General features: G+C 32.0%; 1 protein-coding gene across 1 annotated transcript in view; it reads left to right on the top strand.

Annotated features, from left to right (window-relative positions):
• Positions 1 to 2,826: 2,826 nt before the first annotated feature.
• LOC145295950 (E3 ubiquitin-protein ligase RNF19B-like) overlaps positions 2,827 to 16,148 on the top strand; it is a 197,538-nt gene continuing 184,216 nt past the window's right edge. Inside the window, exon 1 of the mRNA XM_080141840.1 lies at positions 2,827 to 3,446. Within this exon, the coding sequence (XP_079997966.1) occupies positions 3,438 to 3,446 (9 nt within the window). The 5' untranslated portion in view covers positions 2,827 to 3,437. The remainder of the gene's footprint in view (positions 3,447 to 16,148) is intronic.

Below are 16,148 nucleotides of genomic sequence, written 5' to 3'. Positions count from 1 at the left end.
CTGGAAAGATGCGGCAATCATCATCATCATCATATATATATATATATATATATATATATATATATATATATATATATATATATATATATATATATATACAGAGGAGACTATCAAGCAAAGAAAACCCCTAAGAAAAATTCATCACAAAGCAGCAATACTGAAGGTAGGACACTATATATACAAATGTAGGCAAATTTGAGCATATTTTATTGGTTTGAAAATATAGGTTCTTTTTCACTAATCGTCATAAAATTTTAACTATTGTAAGAAATTCTGCAGAAATAAGCAAGCTTTTTATTGAATTGTTTCTCCGCCCACGGATTTATTTTAACCAATGAAATTGCATGTTATAACTGCTGAGAATGTTCTTGATGCCAATATTCCTTTTCAGACAAGAATCTGAGAAGACGCAGAGTTGGATAGACTGGATTTCTCACTTGAATCAAGGCAGCAAAAATACTTTGTTGCTTTGAGACGTTTTAATGCCCAAATGTGGAGAGGAACATTATCATTGCAATTACCAATGCCCTTAAGTAGGGCGAATTTATATCTGCACGCTTATGCTACAATTTAATGTCTGTCAAGACAAAATTAAGGTCTCCGGTTTGACCTGTCTTGTCCACCATTGGACTGACTACAGGACCCCTCATGGATGCCCAGCTAGCAGTATCTATCTTGGAAGTCACATCAACATCTCCAACCTACACACTACTTCATCAGCAGGAATTCTACCCAGCCTTTATCGAAGACGAACTATTATTCCCTTCGGGAACATTACCAGCCTAAAATGGCAGATAAATGAAGATGACGCATCTTTTGCAACATGGACCATTTTTTTTCTTTAATAAAATTTACGTTTAAATCTTAAGGTGAGCTTGTTGTAATTTCTGTTTGGTTTTCTTCCATTCTGCCAAGGGCAAAAACCTTGTGAGAGAAAATCTCACACTATAGAATTAGTATTATAATCTTCAAAAAGCCTGCATATTTTCATGTAGTTTCATCCCATAGAACCCAAAGATATGAGCATTTCAATATTCAATTTGGCTACGGGTATATATATATATATATATATATATATATATATATATATATATATATATATATATATATATATATATATAAAATTATGGGAGTGTGAAACATTCGTTGATCATCATTCAATTCTAGGCAACATCGGGTCCCCCAGTTAGTATATAGTATAAGTAAAAATAAGCTGTTTGTGAGTAATGCCAAAAGGTGTTTCACTCTAAATAATTTAGATGACTGAACATAAACTGGGACACATGCATAGAAGTTGCTTATTCTGCTGCAAAAAAGGTAGGCTCCCTCCACTGAGTTAGAAAACACCTGTTAGTATTCTATATCTTTATAAAACCACTATTTATCCATGCATGGAATGTTCTTATCACATCTTGACTGATGCACCAAGCACTAGTGTCTCATTTCTGGTGCAAGTTGTAAAAGAGGTTCCTAACCTAATAGGTCCTGCCGTCTGCTAAGTTCCAACCTCTGTTGCATCAGTTTGCTTGCTTTCACTTAAACGAAATGTGCCCAAACGAACTTACTACATTTATAACTCAGAACTGACCCGGTTAGTAACAAAATTTCACTCCTTCACTGTACAGGTCCCTAGATGTTGGAACATTCTCTACTTTAATAGCTCCTTTTCTTTGAACCACTTGCCTTTTACATTCCTCCCAGCTTCATGATTGTAACAACATCAAGAAGAGAACTATCACAAAATTTAAATATAACGTGAATTAACATCGTGCTGCCTCCTCCCCTTTATATAAATTGAGATCATATCACAGTATCTCCTTACACCTCGGGGGCGGAGGTGAACCAAAGTAATAAATGAATGAATAAATAAATAACTTTAATGTTATATATCGATTTTTTTTTTTATATACATTTATATGAGGGGACACATGCCCACCAGAATTTTTCAGATTGTGATCGACGGAACAGACAAAAAAATGGCCGAGCCGTCGCCGAACAGTGAATTAGTCTCGATATTAAATGAAACAACTTATTCACTTTTTATTTGACTTAAGGTTAGGGTCAACTACTAGCTAATCCATTTTAAGAATGGGTTTAATAATTTATAATCAGTAAAGAAATCAATTTTATTTGATTTGGAGGATTTTTTTTTTTTCTCAACTATATTGTTTTCCCAATCCTAACTTACACTAGTTTTACATTTGTATGTTTTAGTGCCATTTGCCCTTTTCTATTTTTTCGTGGCTTTAAAATCGTAAACTACTTCTGCCATTTCTGGCTTGGGGTGGCCGTGATTCGAGTCGATATGGGTTCCTTTCGTTCGAAGCATTTTTCTTTCATTTTACTCACTGATACAGTGATACTCACTGTGGTATTGGATAATTAAAATTCCTTTTTTTCTCAAATTATATTTTTAAATAAAAGTAAAATTAATATAAAATAAAATGTATATCATAAATACAATAAAATGATGTGCGCCTGGAGAATAGTTTTGTCAAATAAAAAAAGCGACTGCTCCTTTTCAAACTAAATACTTCCGGTAAATCTCCGCCATAATTCGGTCGTATTCGACAAATTTCGGGAATATTAAAAAATACGAAACTAACAAATATCTATAAATAAGTTTTATTCATACTTCATCACAGTTAAGTGTAAAAAATACTCAGTTCAATAAAATAAATTTAATAAACTCACACCAACAAGCATTTTTTAAATATAATTTTTGTTTGCTTTTATGTGTCCTCGTACCTTTACTCCTCCTACTTCAATTCAAATTACACCTGTTTGAGACGTTACTCCCTAATCAATAACTATTTACCTCTCCCTTCTCACCAGCCCTCCGGTCACTCTGATTACAAATCTATTTTCAATCCTCCTCCTTCGTCTTGTTTGTTTTCATTAATCCATACTCATTTCTCCCTCTACTTTATATATTATCAATACTCACACTTCTTCCTATTACCCCCCCTCTATTAAACCGTTGACTTGCTACTACCCTCCTTCTTGACTTAGACGTAGTAGTGACAGACTTTAAGTAAAATTTTTGAAAACATGGAGGAAGAAAGAAGCAGCTGCCGTTCTGTATCCTCCTCTCCTTGTTTTGTTGTTGGTAGTAGGCCGATATAATTCATTTTACCTCTCCACAAAACCACCGTGGACGCACATGACTGGATTTAAAACACAAAAGGACGGAACGGTCTTCATAGTTAAATATTAATATACACACACACGTTTATTAATTTAAAAACTTAGTTATGGCGTTTTCCACAACACCGACTTAACTACTTTTTACTTTTAGACTATCTACCACGTTTAGTTAGTAGTTTTCTTACTCTATATTATCCTAGGTACTATTGGACTAACTATTTTTTTTTTTTTAATACATATTTATATAACGGAAAGAGTCACAGCGCACTCTACCTTTTTTTAAAAAATAAATGAAAAAGGTAAGTACCCTTTTACATATTTATTTTTCGAAGCGGCGTGTGTCATTCTAATTATTTTGTTGCTTGTCCAGATCCGCCTGCTTAACGAACGATAACGAGTTGTAACAACCAAAAAATGAAACCTGGGTTCCCAACTAATAAAAATAAAATAAAAAAAAAAACTAAGAAAACACTTCTGCTTTATTTACATTGTTGCATTTTATTTATTTATTTTTTTTTTTTGTAATTATGATTTTCTAATTCTGTTTTCAACAAAACATGCTCAGTCACACGGGCAGTTTATTTGTTTTTATAATTGTATTTCATGCGGACATCCCAAATCTGTATATTATTTGACAAAAACAAACACTCAAGTTGTTTTTGATTATTAGGTGAACTGTTTTATTTAAGTATTTGAATTTATTTTTGTAAAACAGCACGAAGGTTGCATCAGTGCATCTGCATCTGCATGCATCACAAACTATGTCGAAACCAAAACTAATTAAAACTTACAAAATAAATGACCACTTGGTTACTTATGCAAAATACTAACCGTACTATTTTTTATTCTCTTTTTAGATAGGATTTTAAAATCTGGCACCTTTTAACTTCGGTGAAAGTACAAAATAGTTACATAACGCCCCCTCTGCATTTTTAAAATGAGTTTCTAAAATAACATTATTTCAGCAAAATATCGCCCGTTTAACGGGGGGGGGGGGGGGAGGGGGATATGAAAGTGCTCCTACAGAATTTGAACCAAGCTGACTTTTGCCGAACAAAATGAAGTTCTTAGGTAAGGGTACAATAAAATAAAAGGTAAATTTATACAAACACCGTGACAGCGAATTAACCCTAACCCTAACCCTAAACCCTAACCCTAACGCTGTCACGGTGTTTGTATAATAATACCAAATAAAAATCATGGAGAGGGTGATTTGTAACTGTTATTACTTTCAACTAAAAATTTAATAAACAAATATATCGTAAATTGAATTTAATTTTAAAAAAGAAAATAGCGCGGTGATATAGATACATAAACACCAAAATTCGTTTAAATTCTGTAGAAGTACAAATATGATGCTAGTGCACTCACTTACTGATCCGCGCTATTTTTTATATCGTATTTCCAAGTTTAATTAAAAAAAATTTTTTTTTATTCAATTGTAAGGTTAAAGTATAGAATAGGTACAAAACTTTCACAAGAAACACTCGTTTAGTTGAAAACACTATCAATAATTCCCCCCACTCGTTATCTGTGCCTAAACCTAAACGGAGATTCCATGAACAAAGCTTCTTAGAACAACTGCACGCCTGTGTAATTGTCTTCCGTTTTCCTGCTTTCCAGCTGACTACAATATAGTTGTCTTCAAGTCTAACGTAAACAAGTTCTTGATGAACCGTCCTACTTAAGTAACTTAACAAATTTACCGAATTTCCATTACTAACGATTACTATATTGTCCAATTTCTACTGGACACTCTTTAACCCTTATTCTCGAGTGGCCGCTTGGCTTTGATAAGTGGTGATGCCTATGTAAAAACAAAACAAAAACACCTTCCCTTCCCCATGTTAAGAATGGCTTTTTAAATAATAACGTTATTTCAGCACGGATCAATAAGTGCACTAGTAATCAAAAATATAAAAAGCATCAGTTTATATATATTTTTGTTGAAATCGAGTTTTGTTCCTCTGTTTAAATTCAGCTGATATTTGTGCTTCCACGATGAATGCCCTGGAAAAGTCACTTCTGATTAGTGATTAATGTTTACCAGTTTTTAATTTTTTTTGTTTTTCTGAAAACCCAGCTCGTTTGCATATTTTTAAACTGTAAACATGGTGTAAACATTAATCAGAAGTGACTTTTCCAGATCATTCGTCGTGAAGAAGCACAATTATCAGCTGACGAAGAATTTAAAGCCGGACGGAATTTGATTATTGTGAACTAACGCCGACCAATCGGTTGCTGAATCCGTAGCGGATGTGCAGAGTTTTAGTCGAGTCTCTAAAACTTTAAATATTACTTTTTCTAAAATGATTCTTTTAAGATTTATTTCTGGAACTAATATGCAATATATAAATATCTGAGCAAAGAAAAACCCGCCCCTCATTCACTCAACCATCATTCACAAGTCCGGCTTGACAATGCGAAGGGGAAATAAAGTAAAAAATAAAAGTAGCGGACTTAGGGTTAGGCTTAACATGCCCATTCCTCCAACTTCTTGTTGCTCACATTAACTCGGTATTTTTTTTATTTTTATTTTTTTTTAATCTTTTTGTACCATTATTGTGTGAGGACAGTTGTTTTTGTTTATTTTTATAGAGTAATTGAACCAAATTGTTCTAAAACTATAACTACTTTTATCAATATAGATTTGTGTCAAAATACTGTGATCCCTGTAAATAGGTTCATAAGCTTTTATGAATTAAAAAATCGGAAATGAATTAATTCGACAGTGTAAACTCTTTCAAATTTCGAAGGATGTCACTAGTTATTCATTTTCTTTTTATTATATACAACAAAAGATTAAAATGGATGAATTCTTTAAACTGGATTTCATTCTGGTGGATTTAAACTAATTTTCTGTTACTAGGACTTGAAAATAATTTCAGTACATTACGTTATTGTACTTTTGATTTCAGTAGATAATAGTAAATAATAAAATAAACTTACTTACACCTAAGTAACATTAATATAGAGATAAAGAATATTTACGTAAAATAGAATCACATTTAATCGCATTTACTTTTTACTTATTTCATTTACTAAACCAAACATTCCTAATAAGTATATTATTAAAATGGATTTGTTTCATGCAAAGAGAAATTGTAACCGTTTTAACGTTTGTTTAGTATTTGAACTAAGTCTGGTCACTTGTTTTTACGAATTCATTAGATGAAATAAAATACTTAGCGACTTATTTTACCTTTTAAGGTATTTTTGTTTTTATGAACCTAGTTATTTATTTTTAGAGTAATGACATGTCACCATACTTGGTGATCGGTTTTAATTCTAGGCTGTTCTTCTCTGCTTATATGTATTTATGACTTTATACCGCAATACGAACCATTTAAAAAAAAAAAGCGTGAAAATGTACTCGATACTTAATAAAATATGAGACAACTTCTCGCGTTCCTCGCCTCTACAAAATCTAAAAAAAAAAAAATGTCGGTTGATATCGCATGATATCCAGGCGTTGACTTAGTGTATTTTCACGTGACTTATTTTTACCTGAATAAACAATCTAATTCATAAATAAGATAAAAACTGGCGTATTGTACTATAGTTTATTTGTATTATTCGGACTAATTGCGTGTTGACAATGTTTCAGTTGATGTAACCCTCGATCTTCGTCAGGCGTATTTTTTCGAACGTGGAAACCTGTACGAAATTTCTAACTAAACCTTTTTATTTAAACTACGGAAGTAGATTGTTCTCATTCCGTTAACCATGTGGAAATTACTACCCACTGGATAAAATAAAGATTCAGTTCGAAATTTCGTAAAAGTTTCCAAAATGTGGGAACGTGCACCTGAAGACAGTTGGGGGGTGGTTGAAAGGAAACGTTGTGAATATAGCCATCAAGATCAGAATAGTAGTCCGAATAATTCAAATATAAATAAGTTCTCATCTAATAAATTCCCAAACTTAGTATCTTGTCTATGGATTACATTACACATCCACGACATATAACTCTCACTTCCTTTGTAATTATTTAATACCAATGACACATTTAGTTGGTGATAAAACCGTGAAACTGCATTGACCTGACTAGCAGTAAAATCCCAACTCCTTCACTGTTTAAGATTCCCAGAATGATGGAACTTTCTACTCTAAATAGGTTCTTTCGTCGGACCGTTTCTTTGGAATTCTCTCCTTGTTTCTCCGACTGTACCAACATGCAGAAATTTAAATATAATGGGGAAAAACATCTTGTTGCACAACTTTCCACTTAAGATGCCTCCCTATAAATTCCGTACATAATCAGTAACTCCTTACATCTCTGTAGCAATATGCCTTGTTTGGAGTGTATAAAAGTTATGGGGTTTTGTATTACTGTACACATAGATTCGAAAAAGTTGTCAAAAAACAAATATATAACAAATAACTGTTATCAAAGGCAAGATAAGTTACTTTTCTGCCAAACTGGATATATTTTTCGTATTTTTATTCAATGTAACATGTTTATTCAGCTCGAAAAACAGTGTTTACCGATGTATTGGAAAATTCAAGATGGCGCCTCACTCCCTCTTTAACACGGTAAGTTTGGGAAAAGGTTTTATAAATAAAAAAAACTATACAAAATACTATTAAAAACCTGCCGAATATATGTCAAGCTATGTCACGGTAACATATAATGAGCGAGTTTTTAACAGTATTTTATCCAGTTTTTTATTTATAACATCTTTTCCCAAACTTACCGTGTTAAAGAGTCAGATGCCATCTTGAATTTTCCAATACATCGGTAAACACTGTATGGTTTTCGAACTGAATAAACATGTTACATTGAATAAAAACACGAAAAATATATCCAGTTTGGTAGAAAAGTAACTTAGTTTGCCTTTGATACATTTATTTGTTATATATTTGTTTTTTGACAACTTTTTCGAATCTGTGTACAGTAATACAAACCCAAGTTATGTTCAATTAAATATCAAACCTTTTATTTGAAGTTTGTGGTTTTGTCCTGTTTTTAAGAGATCTATTCTGTACTGTCAACTGCTCATAATTAAAAATCAGTTTAAGCCTTATTGTAGTATTTGTACTTAAAAAGAACATAGAAGAGATGAATTTAGATTACTCATTAAGACATACTGGTGCATATATGGAAAGAGTGGCAACCTTGGTTGAAGTGAATGTCCCTAATGATGGCGGTCTGAACAGACCTGAAAGAGAAACAGACCAAAAACCAAGGTCTCATGTTTGATATGAAAAGAAACTGGAATCTTAAGGAGACCAGTTATTATAGGTGCCAGAGGGCTTATGAAGAACCTGAAGTCCTACCTAACTAATATTCCTAGTGAACCAAGTGCAAAAGAGATCCAGACAATTGCACTTTAGGGAACAGCGAGGATACTAAAAAGAGCTCTCGGTTGTTTTCAATAAAAAGCAGGGCAATGTTGGCAGCTGGTTTGGCTGGCCCATACCCAGCTTTACCATCTTCAAAGGAAGAAAATTAAACAAAAAAAAAAAGTGTATAGTTATATTTAAAATCAAAAACCTTGAAAGTATTCTACTTGTGATCTAACGCTAATGATCACAACAAAACTATGAATGGCAAATAGAGATTCAAAATCATTAAATATGAACAGATTTAGCAACTCTGCAAAAAATATTGCTATGAGCAGATGAATCTAGGAAGATTTATATAATTGTGTAATTAATAATGAAGTTGTGAAATTCTATTTAACAAAAACAGGCGAAATAAGAAAGCAAACTAAAAATAGATAAGATCAGATAACGCTAAATCAGAATCGTTTATTATGCCAAAAGATTACAAAGAAAACTGTAGAAATAGTCCTGTAGATTATTAAACCATTAAGAAACAATACAAGAAAAATGAAATAAATATTAGAAAAATAAATAAAATTAATATAGTTAACTTGAATTAATCTAAGAATACTAAAACTGCAATAAAGTAGGTTCGAAATAACAATCTGCAGATTTACACGATTCAATATAAGATTTTTACCCTTGTGTTAAAGAATATACATTAGATACAGTATGTTGGGGTAATTGTGCCAACTAGCTAAAAGTGCTCTTTTGGCAACCACACATATAAAAAGCACTTTTTTTAGTTGGCGCAATTACCCAAAGTACGGCAATGCATTGGAATTCACTAAGCAGTATATAGCTGACATACAAATAATGCCCTCTATTCTGTCTTAAGAAAGGGATACCTCCAGTAAGAGTGCCTGCATATGTAATTGTGAAGCAAGAGTTGTACAATCACTAACCACACTTCTAAGTCGACACTACCTGATTCTAGTAGCAAGGAGAAGTCCAGGACAATTGGGAACAATATAAAGATAAGTGGAGAACATGTGCAAAATGATCGCCCATTTTAGTGCTGACCAGGCTTAGTGATGCTTAACTTTGGTGATCTAACAGGAATCAGATTGTCAACATGATTATGCCATATGTAAAAATAATACATTGCAGAAAATCCATACTGATCCATAGCAAACTTTCATGGGAGAGCACGATTGGTGTTAACTAGAATATACTTAAGTTTTTATCTATAATAAACAAGAAACATGTATTTTTTTTTTTTTTTTTATGTATTAATGATTTATCAAGGTTCAAATGGTCAACATAATGGTTAATGGGATTGTCAATTGTATCTAGAACAATATTATAATAAGATTGGAAACCATAGCTTAAAAGAGCAGAACTTTATTAAGAGAACTGTTCAACAAATATTTGTTGACATTGGAGATGAAGATGACTATTATAGTCAATAGGGAAGCACTCTCCTGGTACTGTTCCATAGATGGAAATTCTCTGAAGTTCCGTTTGATGCTAGGTGCACAAAAAAAAGAAAAAAAAGCAAAGTTCTTTGTAGTGGTGATCGCCAGATAGGAATTTGTTGTGAAGGTTTTAATGGAAGGGTACCATAAATTGTTGTTGAGTAGAGCAGCTACCATGAAAATAACAATGCAGTAGAGAAAGACTAACAGTATCTCTTTTGTTAGAGAAAGGTTGTATGGAGAAGAAGAAAACATTCCCCACTAGGTTGGGAAGAGTCTTACCACCTCAGATGTGGCAGTGGTACTCCATCTTAGGATGTATCCTACTTTCTATACAAGTACATGATTGCGTCAAATGTCTAGCAGTCTCAGGAATGGAAGAATGATCTCACCATTCTTGCACTTTTAGCAACAGATTTGATGAAATTTTAGGATTGAAGTGCAAGTTAATCTTAGGAGATTATCAAGACAGCAGGCTTCAAGGGGAAAACGATTCCTTTCAAGTGAGACATTTGACCATTGGTGATGATAAAAGTTTGATCTTAGAGATGAACGTAGACTTGGTTTGGTCGCGTTTTTGGATAACCTAAGAAAGAATTCATTCACAAGTTGGTAGCCCCACTTGCGTCTGCTAACTGGAACAAGCACAGCGGTGACCAACTTAAGATTTGGATGGGGACAGTGAGGAAAGACATGGAGCTGGTGGCTTGCCTATGCTTTTGGTGTTTGTTGCTGGAATCAGAATGGCTGAAGTATGCCAAGGACTTGTTTGCTGAACAATGGAGGGAGGGGATCTCACCTTAATGCAAGATGCAGTGAAATCATTTGGAGCCAACTCAACCTGGATGAATGCCGTTACAGTTAAAAGTAACAAGCTACTTTTTTCTTCATTGCATCTGATCACTAGATCAGATGCAATGAATCGGCAAGGTCTTAGTCATCAGTATTCATCCAAGTATTGTCATGGGTAGTTTTGAAATTCAAGATTAGGAGGAATGTTAGACCCAGGATAGATCTTTGAGGCACACTGGCATTGATTCGTTATCTAACCAATTACTGTTGTAGACCTGTCAGAGAAAGAATTTAATGGTTTGAAGATATTGCCAGTTTTGTAACTAGCAAGCTTAGAGGAAATCTTTATGCTGAATCCTATTAAAGGCCTTTGGTAAGTAAAGTGCTTCGATCTAGTAATGAAAGCTCCATTTAATAGATTTAGAGATGATTGTCTACTTATATTACATAACAAATCTAACATTTAGATAAAAAAGAAACAATACAAATATTGAAAACTTTAATATAGAAATAAAAATGAATCTAAAAGTTGATGGTTATCGTCTAGATTGCCTGCTTGTTTTAACTTTCAGTTTTTGATCTGCAGACGGTTACAATCAAAAGCTAAGATATGGTCCCTTTTGATTAATGAGCACCTTCTCATGACGTGAAAGCCTCCTCCATTTTCTCCATGCTTAAATGACTATCTAAATTATTTACAAAGCCATTCTTAACATTGGGAAAGGTGGAGGCTTATTTTTAAATTTTATTTTTTAAAAACTATTCTGAACTTTTGAAGTAAAAATTTTATAAACGTGTAAGCATTTGCAATAAAAACATTTCAAAACAAAGACTATTTTTTATGTAAACTTTTTGTTAAAACTTGAAAGAAAATATTTTTATCAAATATTTTATTTTAAAAAATCTAAACAATTCGGTTGATTTGTTACAAAAAATCTGAAAATCTATAATATTTTACTAAAAATAAAATGACAAACGCATTTAAGTATTTAGAACAAAAAGTAAATAATTTAACCCCTCCCTCCTTTTGCAATATAAATAGAATCTGTAAATTATGCTTAAATGAAAAATATCAAAATTTTAAGAACTAAATTCAAACGAGATACTTTTATTTTAGTGGTTTTTATTGTCATATTATAGTAATTAAGTACAATTCGTAACAAAGAATATTTTACTGTAGAGCTTGAGGTGATGCTTGCATGGAGGTTGCCATTTTTTTAGTAGTTGCTGTGTCTATATTTATCCAACTTGGTTGAGATGAAGTAGAAAAGGATGCATTAAAAAAGATGAGCATCTTCTCTAAAATTGTTGAAACTTTTATTTAACAGTCTCATTAACTACAAGTCAGTAACACAATATAAGCCGGCTGGCATGTATTAGAGAAAAGAAATCTGGTTCAGGTGGTTAGTCCTATCTCTTGACTAGAGAAAAGCGAGTAATATTGCCTTCTCATGTTCCTCTGGAACTTTATATTTGGATGGAAATAAGAAAGGGCTTGTATGTTCTAATTGTTCGATGTATTGCTGGACGAGTTTCAGCATGCATGTTATCTGACCAAGTCGCGTACAAATCCTTGTGCAAGAGATTTCATGTTCAAAAGAAAATAGATCTGAATAATGTAACTGCTACATTATCATTAACAGTATTGTGTAATTATCTGAATGATATACTGGACAATAAATTGATATCCCCAACCAAATTTTGTTGTCGTTAAACATTTGCAAATTAAAAACTCCAAAACGTAAAAGGGATTTATATGCTAAAATCATGTTTGCAAGCGGAGTTCATGTATGACTAATTTCTTCACGTTAACTTTGAGGTTTACAAAAGAAATGGCATAATTAAGAGAATATCCGTTTTTTTTTCCATTCTGACTTCCTAACAATGAAATGTTTTTCTACAAATATGAATATATTTTGGGATTTAATCCTGAAGATGTGTTCATGGCGTAGTTCCTGTTTACTTAGCCAACACAATGTGAGGAAAATCGTGAGCCCCAACCACAGAGGGATCGCGCTGGATGACAACGAAGCTGCATAATCTTCCAAAATTGACATATCAAATTGTTTTTATGACAATCTCTAACAATTGCGCTTCCTAAACCAAAACAGCAGAAATGGATATAGTTGATGCAAATACGGAACAGAAGCCACCAAATATGAAATGAAACCATACAAAAAAAAATTATAGAACTGTAAAACAGAATTTTTCTTTTTCTTTGTTTCATAAGACAATAAGTGTCAAAGCTAAAACAACTTCTATAAACAAACCACCTCTACATGGTTTTTGCGCTTTTGCACGAAACAAAAACAAAAAACTTATTTTTTGTACACTTCTACAAATGAAATCTTTTTGAAATAATACATATATTAACACAAGTGCTGACCTCGGATGGTTTTGAAATAAGATGTTTCTGTATGGTTTTGTGGTTCGTTCGACGTTTCATGCTTGGTGGTTTCTGTTCCATATTTGCATCAACTATATCCATTTTTACCGTTTTGCTTTTGGAAGCGCAATTGATTGCCGATTTTATTTACAAGTATTGTTATATGATGTACTTATCGTTAACAGAATTACATCACCTATAGATAGTTAAACTTACTGAAATTTCTATTTCAGTCACGTAAATGAAAATTACTCTAACAATTTTTATTTAAACCATGTTTTAGTAACAAATGTCAAAAACAAAGTTGAACCAAGTTTGTTAACGTGAAATGTTAGACGGGAAAAATATAGACGCTATCTTTATAAATAAGTCAAGAAATAGGATAGTTATGGTTGAGAGATAATTCTAAGTCATATCTCTACCATAACTTTAACTAGAAAATTCTGAAGTTATTATTTAAACATTTCCATGACATGTTTTTATATTACAATGGAACTTGTTACAATTTAATGTTTTTAGATATTAAAACATGGTTTAGGTAAAAATAAGCTGTTTGGGAGTAATGCCTAACTCCTGGTAAAATCCATTTCACTCCAAATAGGAATTAACCAGGTACGTGCAATTTAATGGGGGATATGATTTTGAAAGCTGGCTTATAATTTTTTGTAGGTTTTTGATTACTTTTAAATTGTGTTTGAAAGATTAAAGCCTGAAGTTAATTTCTAAAAGGAAAAAAATATTTTTACATGCGAAAAATAGTTATAATGAAAGATGTTTTTATGACGGCGTCAGAAACTGAAAAGTTCAGCTAAATTTGGAAGTTAAATTAATTGTAAAAATCCCTTGAAAGATAATTTTAGATTAGTTTTCTGGGACTGTATATTTCGAAGATAATTAGTAAAGTCTTGGGATATTGAATTTAAAAAAAAACCCAAAAACTTGTCTTGCATTAAAAAAATAGCTTAACCCCCCCCCCCCAATCGAGTTTAGTAACAAATCCAGCATCGCACAATCAAAACAGACTAAGCGTAGTGCATAAGTTCTACAGAAGCCCAAAATGTCAGAAAGTTAATTTTATTTTAAAATTTATAGAGGAATTGAAACGTACCTTAATTTCTGTATTTTTGAAGATTATGAAAAAATATTTATTAATTTAGGTATTTTTATTTGTTGTAATAAAAAAGTGGTTGTTTAATTAGAATATTTGGTACTTGTACAGTTTAATCAAGACATTAAAAAATGAAAATATCGAAGTTTAAATTGTACGTATCGGTTATGGAATGAAGTTCTCCGAAAAAAAAGTTTAACTTAATTTGATCAAGTAGTTTGCTTCTTTTTTTTTTTTTTTTTTTTTTTTTTTTTTTTTTACAGCGAAAAAACAATTTGTTATGATACCGAGCGAAAGGTTCGATTTTTAGGAAGAAAAGCTAGTATTAAAAATGGGGAGGGAGTGTACTCAGTGTCGGCGCTTTAAATTGAGTTATCTCCCCGTGGCGTTTCTAAACCCCAAACAAAAATTTAAAAAATCCAAGATGCCTGCCTTCAACGCGCTCTCATAAAAACGTGTTTTCCTGCTGTAAAAAAAAAAAAAAATTCTCGCTCAAATTAAGTGATTTTCTTTTCTTCAGTTCAAAACGAATATCTACAATATAACCTTTTTTTTTTTTTTTCGATATTTTCATTTTTTTTTAATGTCTTGATTAAACTGTACAAGTACTGAATATTCAGTTACTTTTTTTTACATGATAAATTAATGTTATAGCGATAAATTAGTCCTTTTTAAATTAAAGTAAAAATACATTTTAAGTGTTTAAAAGTCTGTCTCAGATTACATTAATAATTTATTAATTAAAAAAAAAAACAATAATTAAAGAGATGCAAATCCTGTCTTTTTTAAATCTTGCTCATCCTTAACTGTCTAAGTTAATCGTTATTAACTAGCGGGGTCTCGACGCAAGAATTTTTTTTTTATAAGCTGGAAATTAAATAAAAAAGAAAAAAAAAAAAAGATTCAGGATCACCAACAAAAATATAATTTAAAAAAAGATATTATCTACATTAATACGATAGCGTATTGCCTGATTCATGTAATATATTGATGTCGGCATTCTGTAGATATTCAGCATAAATTGTAAACTGCAAATATATTTATCCAAGCTAGCAGAGACACCCGGCGTAATCAGGTCGTAAAATATGCTTAAATATATTTTAATTCTTGTAGATTTCGTATATATTATAGAGTTAATGTTTTATCAATATATATATATATATATATATATATATATATATAATATATATATATATATAAAGTGAACGTGTGTCTGTGTACATTTCACTACGCAATAACTGTCAATTTTTAGTCTACAGACTCGAAATTTGATATACAGGGTACTGAGAGTTGGGAAAATCGATGTGGTCAGTTTTTGGCCAGAAATTTTGCGATTAAGGGGTCAAAGTTCAACAATTTGACCTTTGAGAACTCTACCAAACTCCTCCGACAATTTTGGGTCTACGCACTTGAAATTTTAGATATAGGTTCCTTGGACATGGATCTAACTTAATAACTTTATTTGAGCCCAAAACAATAAATTTTAAGGGGGTCAAAAAGGGGTCAAAGTTTTAAAAAAATTGACCTTTGCGGTCTCTTCCAAATTACTCAGACAATTTCTTGTCTAAATATTTGAAATTTTACATAAAGGGTATTCAGAGATAGGGCAAGCTTTTTCATTGGTTTGGGTCGAAAATTTTTGGTTACCACTATATAAATGTATGTATGCATGTCTATCTAAAACTTAATATATAATATATAATGAAGTTGCGATTTCAAAAATAAAAAAAATATATATCTATATGACTTAGGTTTATAAGCTGGAACCGAAACTTTTTTTATCAAGGCCCAGGAGCCGCTCGGGGATAAGGGTTATTGTGTGTACAGTAATCACTGGGATAGTATCGTAGTAATAGTTAGTATTGGGGATTTGATAAGGTGTCATTACTTAAGGGGGCGGTTCATCAGGAATTTGTGTTGGACTTGAAGACATCCAAGTTGAATTCGGGGGGGGGGGCAGACAAGCGGC

The sequence above is a fragment of the Euprymna scolopes genome, chromosome 16, assembly GCF_053919585.1.
Source record: "Euprymna scolopes isolate OS-2025 chromosome 16, ASM5391958v1, whole genome shotgun sequence".
Lineage (NCBI taxonomy): Eukaryota > Metazoa > Mollusca > Cephalopoda > Sepiida > Sepiolidae > Euprymna > Euprymna scolopes.
This window is presented reverse-complemented; position numbering and strand designations above follow the sequence as displayed.